General features: G+C 35.1%; 1 protein-coding gene across 3 annotated transcripts; it reads right to left on the reverse strand.

The window, feature by feature from the left end:
- Positions 1-857: 857 nt before the first annotated feature.
- On the reverse strand, positions 858-17,764 carry LOC121871849 (lysosomal-associated transmembrane protein 4B-like). Of its 3 annotated transcripts, none has more exons than XM_042374394.1 (9): positions 17,674-17,764; positions 16,126-16,268; positions 12,936-13,055; positions 11,312-11,488; positions 10,223-10,478; positions 8,088-8,226; positions 6,832-6,988; positions 2,923-3,104; positions 858-2,550 (listed from the first exon to the last, which is right to left on the reverse strand). In XM_042374394.1, exons 2-9 carry the CDS (start codon positions 16,258-16,260, stop codon positions 2,247-2,249), a joined length of 1,470 nt encoding a protein of 489 aa, XP_042230328.1. In that variant the 5' UTR covers positions 16,261-16,268; positions 17,674-17,764; the 3' UTR covers positions 858-2,246. The 3 variants fall into 3 exon arrangements, with proteins under 3 accessions (XP_042230328.1, XP_042230327.1, XP_042230329.1); XM_042374393.1 differs by having other exon boundaries at positions 858-2,556; positions 17,674-17,763; XM_042374395.1 differs by lacking the exons at positions 16,126-16,268; positions 17,674-17,764 and adding an exon at positions 17,608-17,631 and having other exon boundaries at positions 858-2,556.
- Positions 17,765-18,710: the final 946 nt, after the last annotated feature.

The raw sequence follows: 18,710 nt of genomic DNA on the forward strand, positions 1-18,710 counted from the left end.
ATCTTAATCTGCTGCTATATAACTATTAGCAAATGAGTTGTCTTTCAGTACTTTGCAGATAGTTAGGCATGTCTCAGGAATGATTGCACTCAGACTTTGTTTTGAAGTGCGTGTGGAATAATGCAAAGTTTCACAGGCATCCAGTTGCTAGATACTGGAGAGTAGCTTCGAGAAATGACCGTCAAAATATTCTCTGAATCTAGCATCCTGTCTCTTTGAGCTGTTTTACCTTTTCAAGATGGGGGAAAAGAGGCCAATACTGGTATTCTGATATAACTTTCTATTATAAGCTCATTAAATATGTTCTTAAAGCTTCCCTTGGACTGCCTCTTCATTCACCACTGTTTGCATCAATGATTTTTTCTTCACTTTTCTCCTCCTCTTTATCACACAAGCAGTCACCACACTCCACAAAGTAACTTATGTTGCATGCAGAACTGGAGCCATTGCTCACAATACTGGTCAGAGAACGAATGATAGTTGCTGGTGTATATAATTCATCCAGCAAGCCTGACTAACACTGTCAGACAGACTTCCCTTGTCGGACAGCATGTCGACACGTGTGTACTAGGTTCGAGATACTGTACCCTGCCTCAAACTTCACCGAGAATGTCACGGTACCATCTTCATTACTGCCAAGGCATACACATGCAAAATTTAATCTGTAGCATGAAGAACCCTTGCACAAAAGGTGTGACATTTAAAACAAATATGTTATCAAATTGTAACCTCAGTTGGTCTTCACTTATTGAAATGTATTTACAAAAGTAGATTTGATCTTACTACACTCATTTTAAGGCCATTTGTGATCTCAAAAAAATTCCTTCCACTAATAGTACTGTACAAAAACTTATGGGAATAATGAAAAGTTTATTTCTTTAGCTATTTACTGGAATTAAATGACAGTAAGGCATATACAGTATATATGATCATGAAATTAAAAAGCATGATTAAATACAAGATTAATCCACATTGAATAGGTAATTGGACGTCTTTTAACATAAAATGCTTTGTGTAAATATAAATACCATAAATCCATACAAAAGCCTACATTAAACCCACTACTGCTGAAAAAATATTTAAATTGGTCTTATGAGCTAAAATAGGAGTTGCCTACTAAACACACTACCCTTGCTTTCAACAATCAAATCCAAAGTTCTCGATGAGGTCACACTAATCATCCTATAGTGTTAAAAGACATCGAATTGCACAATTAACCCATACCTAATCACACATCATATGAAGATGTAGAAACTGATGTTTAATGGATAGTCTACATTGTGTGTTACACCACCTTAATATGAGACATCAAGCTTCATGGTTAGGGAAGAATTCTTGAAAAAATTTGAACTACATAGTTATAAAAGTCACTGTGACTAAAGCAACACATGTATTCATCTGTTAATATTGGGAGATTATTCAAAGCATCGAACAGTTGTGTATTGTTGCTGCTCAATCATAAACACCTTAAAATGGACACCAGATTATTCACATAGGTATGCTAAATGATTAAATAAATATTGTAATTACCTTATTGTACTTCACACCAATCATTACATACAGTATCTAGGGCATATAGACAATCTTGATCATTTACAAAAAACAATGTGCTGATTTACACTACTTCAGGATGATTCTTTGGCAACTTTACATCTTTAGGATTAGTGCATGACCAGGTGATGCCAACACTTACTGATGTTGCTGAACTTTAATCTCCATTACTACAAATCATATTACCATTTACTTTCTATTGTAATTAAATAATGTAAAACAAATGAGACATCCATAACCTAAAAAAAATCTAAGTGTAGTTTCCAATATGATACTATAATGATTATTTAACTTAATAAACTTCACTAAAACTCCCATGTAACACCAGCTGACACACGAAAGTGAGGACAGAGAATCCAATAATCCAAACTGTTAAAATTTGTTATGACATATATATATTTCAAAATAGAATCCTATATATCTTAACTTGCAAACAAGTGCAATATAAGAACTGTAGAGAGACACGTGGTGACTACAGCAGCAATACTGACAACCGTCTCTTAACAGTTCCACTTTTTTTACTTCGTCATAAACAGCAACCACTACCCTACTTACTGTGGCAGGTAATCATTATTGATCTATAGTTGATCTAAATTTAAAATAAAGTCAACTACTAACAAGATATCAGATGCCTACATTTTTGTTGACTGAACTGATAATTCAACTATTATCAGGTGTCTCCCTCAAAATTATAATTAATTGAAAGTGGGAGAACCGATGGTCAGAGAAGCAGCATTGGTAGTGGTTGGAAAGATAGCAGTATGGGGGATGGTGGGTACTGATGTAGCAGCACTAGTACTGCTAGTGATGGGGACTGGATGTTCCTGGGCGGTGGTCACTACAGCCTGGTCATGAGAAGGGGAAGACACAGTAGAACCCTCGCATGCACCCCCAGCTGTATCCACATGGTCTTGTCCTTGTTCCTGCCGAGCAAAGAGTGCAGCCATGGCCATGTCGTATGAAGGAGGGGGCTCTGGGAATATGCCTGGTAGCTTCTTTCTGTAACTGATATAATTAGATGTCATTTCAAAAAGTTATGATTGTACTCTTTATGAAAAAATAACTAACTTACACATACAAGTAACTGAATGGGGGACTAACACTAGTGAGGACAGCATGAACTTACCACAAAGCAAAAGGGCTACTCCTGAATATGGTGTGTTTCACAAAGCTACATGGTATAAATTAGACCTCATGAAAACTAACTACAGTATAGTAAAAAAAAAAAAAAAAGTGCAAATATAGGCAGTGCAGGCATATTAAATTTTTTTTTTTTTTTAGTAATCTGGTAAAGCAACATTAAGATGAAAAAATTACTGAGTCAATCTAAATACCTAAATATATTTCAAAACAAAAGGATGTAATTTACACCTGTATTGTGGATCGGCCATGGCATTGTCATAATCAGGCAAGTCCTGACCCATGACAAGTGTCTGACTCTCCTGGTCAACTGGGCCAGACACACCATCCAGGTATCTCAGTACTGACCGCCCAGCCTGTGCCCTGAGCATCAAGAATTTGTAACATCGCCAAACAATGCTGATGCAATAAGCCTGAAAAGTAAAAAAAGAAGACTATGTACCAGTGAGTCTCGGTCTAAGGCAGCTGAACCAAGGAAAAAGTATTCTGCAAAGATTAATAAGCTAAAAAGTTCTGCATAAAAACAGTACAGCCCTCCTTCATTTACTGCACAACTCTACTACATATTTACTTTATTTATGACATAAGTGAATATGTTTTTGTTTTCAATCTTTAATGTCCCTGGTAATTTCAGTGAGTATAATTCCAAACGACTCAAACATCCACGGCCATAATCAAAACAAGATCATTTCAATTTTGAGTTCCAAATTACTGTACTTAAAAAGAAATATTAAGGTTACAGTAACCTCTAATACTGAAAAATAACATGTTACTTGTGACAGCAGCTACACTAGTTTTACTGTGTTAAGTGCAAAAAATAGGCAAGTGTAACCAGGGAGTACATAAAGAAGATATAATCAGCATTGAAAGAAATGCCACAGTGTTCCTTTGTTCAAGAGCCTTATAATAAGCTCATCAAATTGCAGTTGGAATTGTAGATAATTGAACTCCCCCTAGACCTTAATAATGAACTACAGTCTCTCCTTGACTTACAAGACATACGACGGCCATGGTCGTATAAAATATTTTTCACATTACGTATTTTCGAGTCCTGACGTTAGTGATCGCGCTGTGTACTGACAAAATTTTCGTTTGTAATTCCCCTTAAAATGGCTGGCAAGCGTAAAAGTGAGAGTTCTCGTGGTGCTGAGAAGAAAAAGGGAGACCCATTTTAGAATTTATATTTATTATTTTCGCCTTTTCGACTTACGACCTGGTCATTGGGACGGAACCCCATCGTAAGTCGAGGATAGACTTGCAATGGACTTGTTATATGGAAAGCCTAGTTTCATCGAGGAAAACACGAACATCTTGACTAAGTTGGGTATCTTTAATCACTAATGTTTCGGAAAATAATTTTCCATCATCAGAGCCTAGAAAGCAAACAAAAAGTTTTAAAAAATTACAAGTGATGTACAATAAAAACGTAACATTATTCCAAAACTTACAAAGGGTATCTTAATTTAGATGAGCCTTAGTGTGAAAAACACAATTCACAGGAAGCCATATCACAAATGAATGCCTTTACACTTTATATTGATACAAGGCTTCCATATATATATATATATATATATATATATATATATATATATATATATATATATATATATATATATATATATATATATATATATATATATATATATATATATATATATATATATATATATACATACATACATACATACATACATACATACATACATACATACATACATACATACACGCAGGCTGACAACCCTTTATCCGAAAACCGCAAAGCTCTAGAAACCGAAAGTTTTTTTGAGGGGCAAATTTTATTTATTTTTTTAACAGGGATTAGCCCACCCAGGCATAAATCACTGACTCACATCGTGGCTTGGTGGGCGAAAATATAATACATAGTAGTAATAATAATTATAATAATAATTATTCATAGTACCAAATGAAATTTTTAATTAAAATACTGTACACCAAAATAAAATAATAATAATAATAATAATAATAGTAATAATAAAATATAATAATAAAATTAATAATAATAATAACAATAATACTGTAATAAAATAATAATAATAATAAAGAAATTCAAGAATGAAAAAAAAGATCAAAAGTGAGAAATGCGACCTAGACCTATGAATTATTATTACAGTATTATTATTATTATTATTATTATTATTATTATTATTATTATTATTATATTTTCGCCCCTCCCAGGCCCCGATGTGGGTCAGTGATCTATGCCCGGGTGGGCTTAGAGAGAGAGAGAGAGACAGACATTCTGAAAACCAAAAAATTCCGAAATCCGAAATGCCTCTGGCCCCAAGGATTTCGGAGAAGGGGTTGTCAACCTGTATTTTATATATACAGTCGACCCTCGTTAATTCGGACTAATAGGGGGGAAGGGTGTCCGTTTTAGCCGATTGTCCGAATTAACCGATTTAGGGGTTAATATTACATTATATTTCAAAGTCATTGTTTTCGTCACGATTTTATCCCACTTTCCACTGTAATACGTACGTAATTTCAGCAAAAATATTACATTTCCGTGAATGTATTATATCAAGCACAGTATGAATAGAATACCATTGTAATATAACAGTATTTTAACCAAAAACTATTAAAAAAACGAGTAACTTCTCTTGAACATCGGAAGGTTAGGTAAAATCTTTTGTTTTCGTCATGTATTTTATCCTATTTTACATTAAAATACATCACGTTTCAGCAAAACTACTATTTATTTCCGAGAATATATTCATTCAGGCACAGTTAAGGTAAAATATACATGTGATGTAACAGTTTTTTAACTGAAAACGATTCGAAAAACACGTGTACCGTGTAGCTAATACTCAACAGCTGGTGGTGCATCATGTGTCGTTGTAAACAATAGGAGGTTGAAGTAGATTACCGGGTATTATATTAAGTGTGAAATATCGAAAAGGTTTTTAGTACCGGTATTTTTTGTAGATCAATGAGAACTGTGATACCCTATATGATATGATAAGTTAGCCTGTGATAAGAACTTCAACATAGACTACTGAAAACACATTGTAAGGTAATTTAGCCTATTGTAAGTTGGTGAGCTTCATTTGCTGAAGGAACTGCACAACTTTTCATTACTAATTGGTACAAATTTTACGTTTCCATTGTTTACTGGCAGTAAATGGTAAATATTTTTCATGTCTGAAGCTAAAAGTTGCATCCCCCCCCACACTAGTGGTGATGTTACATTTGACCAAAAAGACGCTGGTGTTTTATCCCAGCAGTGGGTGGACCAGCATTTTAGCTTACGGTCCGCCTAGGTAATATTCCTACAAATCTTAAAAAAAAAAAAAAAAAAAAAAAAAGTTCGTTCAGATTTTGTCGAATTATCCGAAATCCAGATTAAAGGGGTCGAATTAACGAGGTCGACTGTATATATATATATATATATATATATATATATATATATATATATATATATATATATATATATATATATATATATATATATATATATATATATATATATATATATATATATATATATATATATATATATATATATATATATATATATATATATATATATATATATATATATATATATATATATATATATATATATAATGCTAGGCTAGATTTTTTTTCTATATCTTTAGAGAACAACCTTCTTATCTCTCACCTCCACACACATCTAAACTTACCTTTTTTTCAGTATTCCTACAGGGAGTATCCATTTTATACCTTTTCCATTGTTTATGTCCTTTCACTCATTATCCTATCCCTTTCCCTTGCCCTTCATCAATCCTTCCAGGACACATTCCCTCACTCCTACATGGTAACTGCTTCGTCTGCCTATACCCCCACAATATCCCCTCTCCATATCATAACTCTTCTTTTTTCATTATTTCCTTTTATTCGCTTTCCTTTGTTTCTCTCCTTTTTTCACTCACTATCATTTCTCTTGCCCTTTACTAAGGTTCTTGTGCATGACACTGGTTGGCTTATCTTTCCTTCATAGTGAATGGCTAACTGTGTATTGTGTGACAAAACTTGTTGAAATCTTCCACTTAGTTTTACTCTATTTACCTTTATTCCCATTTGAAGTACAGTAATACCATTTTTAAAATCCTTACACTAAAATATAATTTAACTTCTCACTGAGTCATGTGTACAAACCTTAGTCATAAGTGTTGTGATGAAGATGAGCATTGCAAAGAATGTAAGGCATTTGGTATTCATTGCTAGAAGCTGTTCCTGAAAGGGGAATTCCGGGGACTCCCGGATCAACTGACGAATGTTGGGTAGGTAAGACAAATAGCCAATCATGGTCATGCTGTGGGAAAACAAATATCAGATTTTTTTGTATGTTCAAAATATATAAACAAGAAAAAGCTATGTATCTCATCTACTTTATATTCTGGTTTCCTGATCACTTCTTACCAAACTAAAAGGAAAAAATATGGAATTAAGTATACCAAGGGGAAACAACCAAAGTGTGCTAAGGTTAAAGTGGGTCCCATAGGCATGACTGCCCATTAGGGACAGTGTGGATACAACACACTGTATACTAAGCCTTCAGTACACAAGGAGGCAGCATGGCCGGTACTGCTCTCATCCACATTCACTTCCCCAAGTTGTAAACTTAGGTACCCATTTACAGCTGGGTGAACTGTGAGTTAAATCACTGGCCCTAGGAATAGGAGGCAAGCACTCTATCCACTCGACCACCTCACTCATGCTACGATAATATACTGTAGATATATCATGAGAACGAGAAAAATTGGTAAAGAGCATACAGTATATACATTATACACTGCAGGGTTATTGAAAAAGATTGCCCAGATTTTAAATGGTTAAATTTCATGAAATAATAGGAGTACAAGTGATTCATTCTTTTAAAAGCAAAAAAAAAAGAAGTTTACAAATTATTTTTAACAAACTTCAATTTGGTCGCTGTTTGTGACTCGGCAAAGCATCCATGCAATACTTATTCAATTTCTCTCCATACTCGGCTCAGCATGTCTGAAGTAACAGTTGCAATGGCTGAGGTGATTCTTTCCTGTAAGTGATCTAAATCACAAATTTCTAAAGAATATACAATGTTCTTAATGTAACTCCTCCTCCCTAAAAGTCATAGGGTCAAATCAGATCTTCCAGGGGGCCATATCATCAACATTTTATGGACATTGTCCACACTTGCCTGGCAACTTCTCTGCCAGGCATATGGGAGTGACAACAAGCGTTATGATGCGTATCTAGCCGACAATAAATAACTTCAACAAAAAATTTATCACATATTCATGTGCATTTTTACATATGAAGACCTCAAGGTGAAAAATTCTTTCATATATATTTATGCATATGAAGAACCTGAGAGTTTTAAGATTACCTACAGCCAATCAATGGATCAAGCAGCAACTGAGGACCATTACCTTGAGATACAGAAGTCAAAGACTTGCAAGAAGAAGAATGGCATCAAATGTGAAGGCTGAGAATGGAATGCTCCATATACCAGTAAGAGGGTCACCACGAATGTACAGAGAGTGATGAACAGCGCAATGTTTACATCATCTGTAAAGGGGCAAAATGTATTAACAACAGATAATGTGCCAGACAGTGATAAATGATGATAAATGTCATATCTAATACCTAAATGTATTTTTTCAAAGGTATAAAAGTCGTTATAATTAGATCTTCAATTTAAATAATGAAAAAATTCTTTCTGGTACCATCAGCCCTAGTAACTTCACCTTTATTGATACCAGCCAACTAGTTGATAATCCGAGCCCCATATCTTATTATTGTGCCATATTTTATGTATAACAAACACACATACAGACTATTTTACTTTTATAATACTTATATTGCTCAGTAGTTCTGTGCTTTACAACTCCCACTATGAGCAGGGCTCCTTTGATCTCTACAGTAGTCCCTCGGTTAACGAACGGTTCGGTTAACGAATTTTCAGTTAACGAATTACCTTCCATAAGAATCTTCAATTCGATTAACGAACAAAAATTCAATTAACGAAATCCTTACGAACATCATGTTTGGTTGTGAGCATCAGCTGATCAGCTGATGGGCTGGTCTGCCAATTCAGTAATCTGTTCTATGTTTACATTTGTTTCCAGTGGAGTAAATATCAATAAAGTTGTGCTCTTTAATATTTTTTAATTTTTTATATTAAAATTATTAGTCATTTTAACATATTGATAATATATGCAGTACAGGGAACTAGTTTTTGTGCGCCCATCAGCAGCTTGACTCAGCCACAAGGCGTCAGTTGGGCTCTGTTGACAGTGGAGTGAGCATCTATTTTGTTGGTGTCTTGAATATTTTAGCATTTTTCATTGAAATTATTGGTCATTCTGAAATTTAGTTAACATATTGATAATATATAGAGCAGTGCAGTGTTGATTTAAAGAAAATAATCTTGAATTACACCTAGTGAACTTAAAATTTTATTGGTGAAATTACTGCATCAAGCATGGGTCCCCTGAAAGGTGAATTCTCCTCCATCCACAATTTCTTCTCTTCTCCCTTCTCCTCCACCCCCACTTCTAATTCCCATCATCATCATCAACCAGGTACCTTCTACATACACACCTCAAAATAAGTGTACTTTACTGCATTTTTTTTACTTTGTATGTACTTTTCTGTGAGCTGGAACCAATTACCCAACATCCCATTGAAACAATGGATTCGGTTAACGAACGACCTTCTGGAACGAATTGAGTTCGTTAACCAAGGGACCACCAATAATGGTGCCTCAGTGATAGAGATACAGGTTATACTGTATTGTATTCCTGAGAGCACACTTGTATTGTTCTCTTGGATGTGAACTCACAGCTAAAGTTTAGTCCATGTTCATAATGTACATTATGGTGTTGCCACAATAAAACAAAAATTCATGTTTCAACAAGCTCCCTGCCACTTACAGTGTCTTCAAGTGAACAAGTGAGTTTAATTACAAGTACAGTAGCCATAATTACTAAGTGCACCAAAATGTCCAAAACCGTCTTTTTGTTCAATACTGTATTGTGCAAATTAGCTGGAATCAAGAGCAAACAATCTCTATATGCTATCATTCATTCACCCTTACCTCTGTAACATCCCCATAAACCACTTCATGCCATGTTCTCTAGTTATACACTTATAGTGCTGCTTCCTGAATGTTCAAACCCTCTCACTATTAGTGCACTTCATCCAATCCATCCACTATCTCAGTGCCTCTCCCTATCATCTACCTCTGAATTCTTCTTTCTCTTTACCAGTCCTTCACTTTCCTTTCTTGCAAAAGCTATGTACATACTACCTGAGCAATCCCTTGTCAATTCTGTCTATTAATTCTTTAATTTCCATATCTCTTACATATCCTTGATGTAGTCCTACTATCACAGAGAACCAGGTTCCCTCTTCCAGATATATTTTCTCCACAAAATATTACCCTAAAAGTTCATTAGCTGAACCCCATAGCTTTTCAATAAAATATGAAACAAACCTTTCAAAATCTGAATCCCACAACTTCTCCACAAAATACTTAAAATTTCTGTTGAATTTGACATACCAGTAGTGAGGCGATGTGTTGTTAGTAAGTTACCCAAGAAGAGAGAGAAGTCACTGGCAGCCTGATTTGAGCTACCATCACCCCGAGCTGCCAAGCTACATGGCATCTCTGCACAGTTTTCAGCTTGTACATCTTGTGGGTTAACAGACAACTCATCTCCAGAACCAAGACCCCCAAGAGTACCTCCTGTCTGGCTCAACATTTCTGGATGAACTACTACCACTGCAATCAGTGATAGAGCCATCAGGTGTAACAGCTAAAAGAAGGAAAAAAAAAGGTGAATTGATAATTTTACATTTTATCATCAAAGTAATTGTCTTGTCAGGAACATCGACATTTTCCAGTCAGACAATCTATTATTTTTATATGCAATGCTTAAAATTTTCCTGCTTTTCCCAAATTTCATAAAAATATTTTGTATAGAAATTTTATTCTAAAATGTAGTGAATAAAAACAATATATATATAAATATATGCTGATAACCACAAGGAAAGAAGAAAACACGAAGTGTTTTCTTCTTTCCTTGTGGTTATCAGCATATACCTAGATCACGCGCACCTACAGTGATTTACTTGTATATATATATATATATATATATATATATATATATATATATATATATATATATATATATATATATATATATATATATATATATATATATATATATATATATATATATATTATTCTTACAAAATGACTAATACAAAAGCATCCTTGCTAATTATAACAAAATCTGAGTCAAACAGTAACATTCAAATAGTAACTAGAACCAAAATATAGAAATATGATAAATTGGTGATGGTTCCTTAACCCTTAGGCCCCGGGTGACGTTCCAGAATGTCCGACTAGCGCGCCCTGGGTGACGTTCCAGAACGTCCGCCTATTTTCCCGCTATTTTTTTTATTCATTTTTTTTTTAAAGTTTATTTTTTTCCACGATCTAACCCTGTGAGGGGGGGGGGTACTGCCAGCAGCACCCTAACCCGGGGCTTAAGGGTTAAAAAGTTCTTTCAGTTAGTTAGGATTGGTGTTCACATCACTGACCAATATATATCAAATTACCTAGGTCACACAACTCAGTACCTACCATGTGCCAAAATCCAATTACAATCGTGCCAGTTCGCACATGACAGCAAAGAAAACATGTCCATTGGTTATGCCGTTTTCTCATTGCCTCCAGTCTCCCCTGGGCTTCCTGTAGTCGCCCCCGGCCCAACATTGTGCTGCCTTCCGCTGCAGCTACTGCTGGTGCCTCTCCACCTCCCTGTACACAATATGTATAATAAATACAAAATGTATATGAAAATGTACATATCTGTGTAAAATATGTACAGTACTATAAATATAAAATTCATAAAAAAATTGCAAATTACAAATGACTGGCTAGTGAGGAAGATTTTATGAGTCTAGATGAAAGTAAGAGGAAGCAGTAATGCACAGGAAGTCAAAATGAGCTAAAGAGGAGCATGCCCAAGGTAAAGATCAAGATCAGTTTACAACTAGCAAGATACACAATAACTTAACAATGACAATGGCTTTCAATTTTCTTTAAGAGCAGACAAGCTAACAGGAGCAAATAGAAATAATTTGGAATGAAAGAATGAGAGAACATAAGGCAACGAAACCACCTGGTAATGATGATAATTTTGTTCAACTCAAAATATTTAAGGATATACAAATAAGGTTTTCTAGGTACCGGTACACCTCTTCGAACTCATTACTGAAGCTTTGTATAGCTGTTCCAACTCATTAATGAAGTTTTGTATAGCTGTTCCAACTCATTAATGAAGCATTGTACAGTATAGCTGTTCTACCTCATTAATGAAGCTTTGTATAACTGTTCCAAGTCATTAAAGAAGGCTGGTTTACCTGTTTTATCCCATTAATGAGGGAGGTTCACTACACTCATTCTAACCCAAACACTGTACAGTGACTGAGAATGGAATACAGTACATATAGTTAATTGATAAGTACTGGCTGAAGTGCAAAATCTCTTTTATACATGTTTTATAAAATTTTCTTCTACCCACCTCTCTTTCTAGATAATTCAGCAAGCTGTAGATCACCACAGACTTCAGTCAAAGGTACTGACCTCTGGTAACACCAGTCACAGTTTTAAGCTGTTCAAGACATATGCACAAACCCAGTTAGTTCAAGATACTTGCACAAATCCAGCTAGTTTAAGACACATGCACAAACCCAGTTAGTTCATGATGCATTCACAAACACAGGTAAGGTAGTTCAAGACACAAACAAACTCATTTAAGACAGGAACAAACCCAGTTAGTTTAAGACAGGCACAAATTCACTTAGTTTAAGACACATGCATAAATCCAGTTCGTCTTAGACATGCACAAACCCAGTTAACCCTTTAAGGGGTAGTGTTGCACTAAGATATTTTATTCTGGCTAATGCCAATGATTTTATTCAGTTGAGAGAAACACCTGCCAGTCAATGGATTAACGCAAATAAAATTTTCTCATGGCATTGTGTAGGCATTGGAAACCCTTAGCTGAGTAGGATGTTTTATCTCCTGAAGTGTTGATCTTCAATATAACTGGATAAACATTTGGCAAATAAAGAAGTCATATAAGTTTATAGTGTTCTGAATATTGGCATGCTTTTATTTTTAATTCATGCTAAATAAATGGACAGAGGCATAGAGTCTTCCTCATGAACACATACAAATAACAAATATAAGAGCAACTCACCCCTCCTTCTTGGGCCTCACACCCAATGCTCACGCCTTCCCGAGAGGACTCCGTTCTGCCTGTTTGTGTACCACTTATCCCAGAAACAACCACAGTGTCACTCCCAAGAGCCACTTCACTCTGGAAAATCACGTACCGGTATCACACATTCCGTTATAAAAGCTTATTATAGCAAATGACTACCCAAAGCAATAAAAACAACGGTAAGCGCTCTATTATACAAAGAGAACTTGGATAGTTTCCTGATGTCTTTATACTACACATCACAAATATATCACTTCTATCACTAACACCATGAATCAAAGTTTTGCAAAAAAAAATTTAAATACCAAATTTAATAAACTAAATAATGTCATGTCAATATACCTGTACAGTAGAAGTGTATATATAAACATAATTCCATATTTTTTGGTCATTAGTTCTACATGGATAAGTATGTTTACAATAGCCACTTCATTCTAATATTAAGAAAAAATCATGCCACAAATACATGAAAAACTGGGAAATTAGTGAAATACATACACAAATGAGAATTACAGTATACAATTTTGTTATTACAGTACAGTACTGTACTAGACATACTGCACACAGTTTGTAAGAAAGATTAATATGTAAAGCATTAGGATATGATTAGTCAAATAAAGAGGCAGTTTATATATAAATAATTGTACTGTATGCAGAGTACAGTACATTACTGTACTGTATTATCTTTCACACACTAAGGTGTTCTCTATCCAAATCTTATTAATCCTAGCTTTTTATTTATTCACATACAATAAAGCTAAATTTTATTACATTTTCTGTACAACTACCCACTTACATAATAAAATACTAAACCCATTCATAACATTCACATAATTTTACTGCAATACCTGTACACAATATGTATGCTGTACCTCTATTTTTTCGGTTCTCATATAACTTTTAAAGCTGTAAACCCTCTCAATACCAGACTTCTCATTACTGGAATCCTCCCAATAACAGAAACGGCTTGCAAGAATTAGTCTGGTATTGGGAAGGTCTAATGTATGCATCAATTTTATTGTTTATTATAGCATGAAATTAAAGCCAACACCTTTAACCAACCTATAAGCCCAGCACGCCTGTAAGCAAAGTGGTTACAGCGCATCTGGTAGCAGACATGTGAACAAACGACTTTGGTCTGTTGCGTTCAGATTGTTGGACTACATTAGAATTTTTACCAAACAAGACCAAAGGGGGCAAAGTTCTTGTACTAGTACATTGAAGGTTTGAATACTGTAGTTAGAATTTGGATAAAATTAATTGCACTATAATGCTGAACAATCATTTTAAACCAATTAATTGTCACATACCTGTAAAGGACTAAAGATAAAAATAATTATAGATCCAGAACACTTGGTTCTCACAAAATAAATGATCATTACTTTCTTCTTTGCTTACAGACATTACATAAAATACCACGCTAGAGATTGTATTTTTTTTAACTTGCTATTTCATCAGTGTGGCTAAGTGGTGGTGGTGCAAGGTCAAAATAATAAATAAGCATGATGCTGTACATGAGCTTGAAAGAGCATCTCCAGCTCAAGTTTGGAGACACTACCACCTGACTTATCCCAGGGAATCATCCAATCCAGGTCTGACTATAGTCTGTTTACTCATAGCTTGCAACTGAGGCCTAGGGTCAGTTTGTAGCATGGCAGCTGATTGGCTGACAGGCAGACAGGAAAAGTCACCACAATACAGTTCTTTATTATTTCATATATTATATTTATATTATATTTGAAGGGATACTGTAAAACTATTCTATGCTGATCTCTGATAATTCCTGCCCTTGAGGAAGCAAAAATTAGCATGTGAAACTCTCTGGTATCATTTTTTCTTGACAATAACAATAAAAAGATTGCATATTTTCAGTGACATCTTCCACCGTGCTGCGTGACATCATGCAGAGAGGCTGGGTTTACGTCTCATAATTAATTTGTTCATCATGTTGATCTTCTCCAAGATATTTATGTTACCAGAGCATTTCATGTAGTGAGGCATTAGTTGCACCCGGGTTCATGGTGACCAGCCTTGGTATTACCATATGAACTGTATTGGGGTTGTTGTTTTTTTCCAGCATATAAGAGGGTTCAATTGCCAAGAAAATGTCATACATGACCGGAGATAAATACTGTACTATCTGAAAATATAGAATTTAAAAAAAAAAATAAAGAAAAATACATTGCATATTATTGCAGGCCAGGGAGCAGGTAGGGCTGGGATTTCTCACAATGCTACAGCCTGTACTGTACTTGATAATACATGCATACTGTATATCCATTTTGATGCATATTAACCCACTGACGTCAATTGCTGCAGGGTCTGCATTTTTAACCAACTATTTATTTCCCGAGGTTCTGAGAGCTTCCACTTCTCTGAAGAATCCACGTGAAGACAATGTGTGTTTCTTTTAAATATTCTTTATTTCTTTACATACTGTACTTTATTGTTATTCAAATTGTGTACAGTACATTATATTTTTTATCACCATGAGTCTGTACCAATAACAATCAACCGAAGTCAAAGGGTTAAACGTTTCTTTAAGTTCGGACTCGGAGATCAACATTTCTTTCTAATCAATGATGGTTTTTTGGGTTCATGTGGTCCACAACACAGTTTAGAATATGTTTTCTTGCTCCTATATTATTTGCTGTCTATGTACAGGTACTGTAAAGTATCTGTCCACACTCTTATGAAACATTATGAGACCACGGATGATAGATATTGGGATATGCTTGTTCCTGCCCTGTACTGTTTAACCTAAGTAATGCATTGCGTATTTATTTCGGCATAATGAAAATGATGTTCAGTTACCAAATGTTGTAGGATCAGTATGCCATAGAGCCAAGTACAGTATACCAACCCTCCCGGGATATCATGAATTGCATGGAGCATTTCAGAAGTCATTGGACCCATCCTGGCAGATACTTGTTTGAGATACTGGACATGAAAATGATAAATGCTGTACATAGTGAAAATAAACTCACCAATAAATGTCCTACAAAATAAATAAAACATGGGACCTAAATTGATCATTTACCTAAATTTTGCATTCCAAGCAAGATTATCCATGCAGACTTATCAAAACATGTGTTAGTCATCACTGTCATGAGGACAAAATACAGAGTAAAACAGCTGCATTCTACATGCAAGCAACCATCTTTACATATGTTGGAGGAGGTGTAGGCTGTTCCGTGTAATCTGGGGGTCTTATGTCCCGCACTTCAACTCCTTCTTGATTCATTAAAATACGTCTTATTCTAGCTCGTCGTAATGCTCGTCTATATGAAGCAGCAAACATGGCTTCCCCTGAGGCCAAAGTTTCAAGTAATCATAGATAATAAAAAAAATTACCGCCAATACAATACAGGGTATACAAAATTTTATGGGTATAAATGCACCAATTTACTATGCTTGGTTTCCATAAATGCATTCACTCCCTAAAACACATAATAAAATATTATAATACCCACAGAATTAAAATAAAATGTTATTACTTATGTGTAGCAAAGCTGGCCTGGTACTGTACCTCTAGACTTTGGGTAAGAAATCCTGTTAATACTGTACTTAACGAGAGTGATCTAGCCTTAACATCAACTTGAGGAAATTTCACCATGGCAGACAAAAAGCTTTACTTTGAGATAATGCAATAAGTATATAAGAATGTATTTTGTGTAATATCACATTTTATGTCCAAATCAGCTGAAGATGGCCAATGAGCCATGAGCATCATATTTAGACTGTAGGAAAGATTCTTTTTGTAGAAAAGAATTTAATTCCATTTTAGAAGGATAATACAGAAAACCGTAGTACAGTATTTTAGTTTAGGTTAGGTTAGGTAAACCAAAGAACTCTATATTGAATTGTATACAGGAGAGATTAAAAATATAAAGTTAATATTCAGTAGTTGTCAACCATGGAACTCTATTTTACGTATTGATTCTTGTACTCTATAGGTAAATGGAGAAAAAAAATTGTATTTTATAGCATTTCTGTCGGAAATTTAGTTTCTGAGTTATTTTGACTTCTCTATTTCACTTTAAGAGAGTACAAGTTTGTGGGGATACACATTTTTTATTTCTTACTCAACCAACATTATTTGTTTCAGTGTAGCAGAGGACCTCATTATCAAGATTAGTTCCTTCTGCTGTTTGGGGGTCTAGGGGCATTGGTTGAAACGCTAAAACTGGCTTCATCCTTCACAGCAGCAAGGAGATTTTGCTTATGGCCTTCTACAATATAACAAACTTGAAATCAGATATATTACAATATATATTAAGTAAAGAATATAGAGGTACAGTGACGATCTAACTTTTGATTTCAGTGTTTTCTTATTTTAGGAGGCCAGTACAGTATTATATTATGAATGGGTAATGAAGACCATCAATCAATTGGGTCACTCGCCCAGGCCATCATCACCTATCTAATGCCTTTACAAACATTAATTCACTCCTTGTATGACTAACTTGGCATGAACCCCCGTCACATGCAGCCATTATAACTTGTCCATTTATCAAAGCTATCTGAGTGTGAATCATCCAAACATGAAATAACTCCCGTGACGTACATCATTTGATTATGGTCGTCCCTCAACACTTAGCTGTAAACAAAAAACTTAACCATATAAACAATGTCTCAGGCCTCATACCATACAGTATTACGTTATAGGTGCACTACAACGTTAGAGGTTATCAGAAACAAAACACAATAATACCTTGACTAGCGATGAGGTTTTCACAACAAATATGGAGTCGCCGAGTGACGCATGCGCACAACACTCATGACGTCAACGACACAAACACACAGTTGTCAGTGTGTTCTTCCTCACACGAATTAATTACACTATAGTACTACAGTATATTGGTAGATTTTCGTTTTGCAAGATGAAATAATGCCAAATATACCTGAAGAATCCTGAGACCCAAGCCTTACACGATGCTACACTATTAGGAGACATGCGGTAACGACAGGTTAGATTTATATATATATATATATATATATATATATATATATATATATATATATATATATATATATATATATATATATATATTTATATATATATATATATATATATATATATTTATTTATTTATTTATTTATTTATTTATCTCTTAATTATGCAGTCACCAAAGCTTGTGTTTGTACTTATATTTCCGAAGAAGTACCTGAATCTGAATTTGAATATTTGTAAAAAGAAATAGTATAGTAACCACTGTAATGGTTTTATTCCGTTTCTCAAGCGAATCAAAGCGGGCTCTGGAAATGTGTAAGTTGAGCGATGTGTATCACTGATACGGTATCAGGACACTCAAGTTACTACTGTGGGGTACGGGTTGTTTAGGTTCACACTTTGGATGGGATGGAGTAAGGAAACTCACATGTGCTCTCTGTATACATATTGTATTGGATGTACAGTGCAGCTTGATGCTGGGAAGTGGCAGCGTGGTTACAAGCGTTAAGTAGAGAGAGCTGGTTGGTGAGGGTGCTCAGAGGAGGACCAGCTTGTGGGTCGCCATGCTCACCAGCGTGAGCGAGGACCGCCAGGCAGGTGGCGGAGGAGGAGGTGTTGCTTGCTGGTTGGTGTAGGTAGAAAGAGAGTGGTCACCACGAGGTCAGGTCTATTATAGCGGAGGTAGGCGTGGCTTAATAGTTGACCTCCGTCATGTAAGGCGGCGCTGGTTGACCTAGACCACGAGGCATACACTGGGGAATGGGGAATTCGTGGGGTCGGCTACTCAGCTGACAAGA

This window comes from Homarus americanus, unplaced genomic scaffold (genome assembly GCF_018991925.1).
Source record: "Homarus americanus isolate GMGI-L3 unplaced genomic scaffold, GMGI_Hamer_2.0 scaffold39675, whole genome shotgun sequence".
In the NCBI taxonomy this organism is placed as follows: Eukaryota; Metazoa; Arthropoda; class Malacostraca; order Decapoda; family Nephropidae; genus Homarus; species Homarus americanus.

Bases quoted from the DNA above. Each gene is read 5' to 3' on its own strand.
- LOC121871849 (XM_042374393.1), bottom strand. From the start codon at position 16,260: ATGTTTGCTGCTTCATATAGACGAGCATTACGACGAGCTAGAATAAGA. The intron at 10,479-11,311 runs GTAGGTACTGAG...TCCTTCTTTTAG, and splicing joins TAATTGGATTTTGGCACATG to CTGTTACACCTGATGGCTCT. The intron at 6,989-8,087 runs GTAATGGTCCTC...GTTTTCCCACAG, and splicing joins TTTGACTTCTGTATCTCAAG to CATGACCATGATTGGCTATT.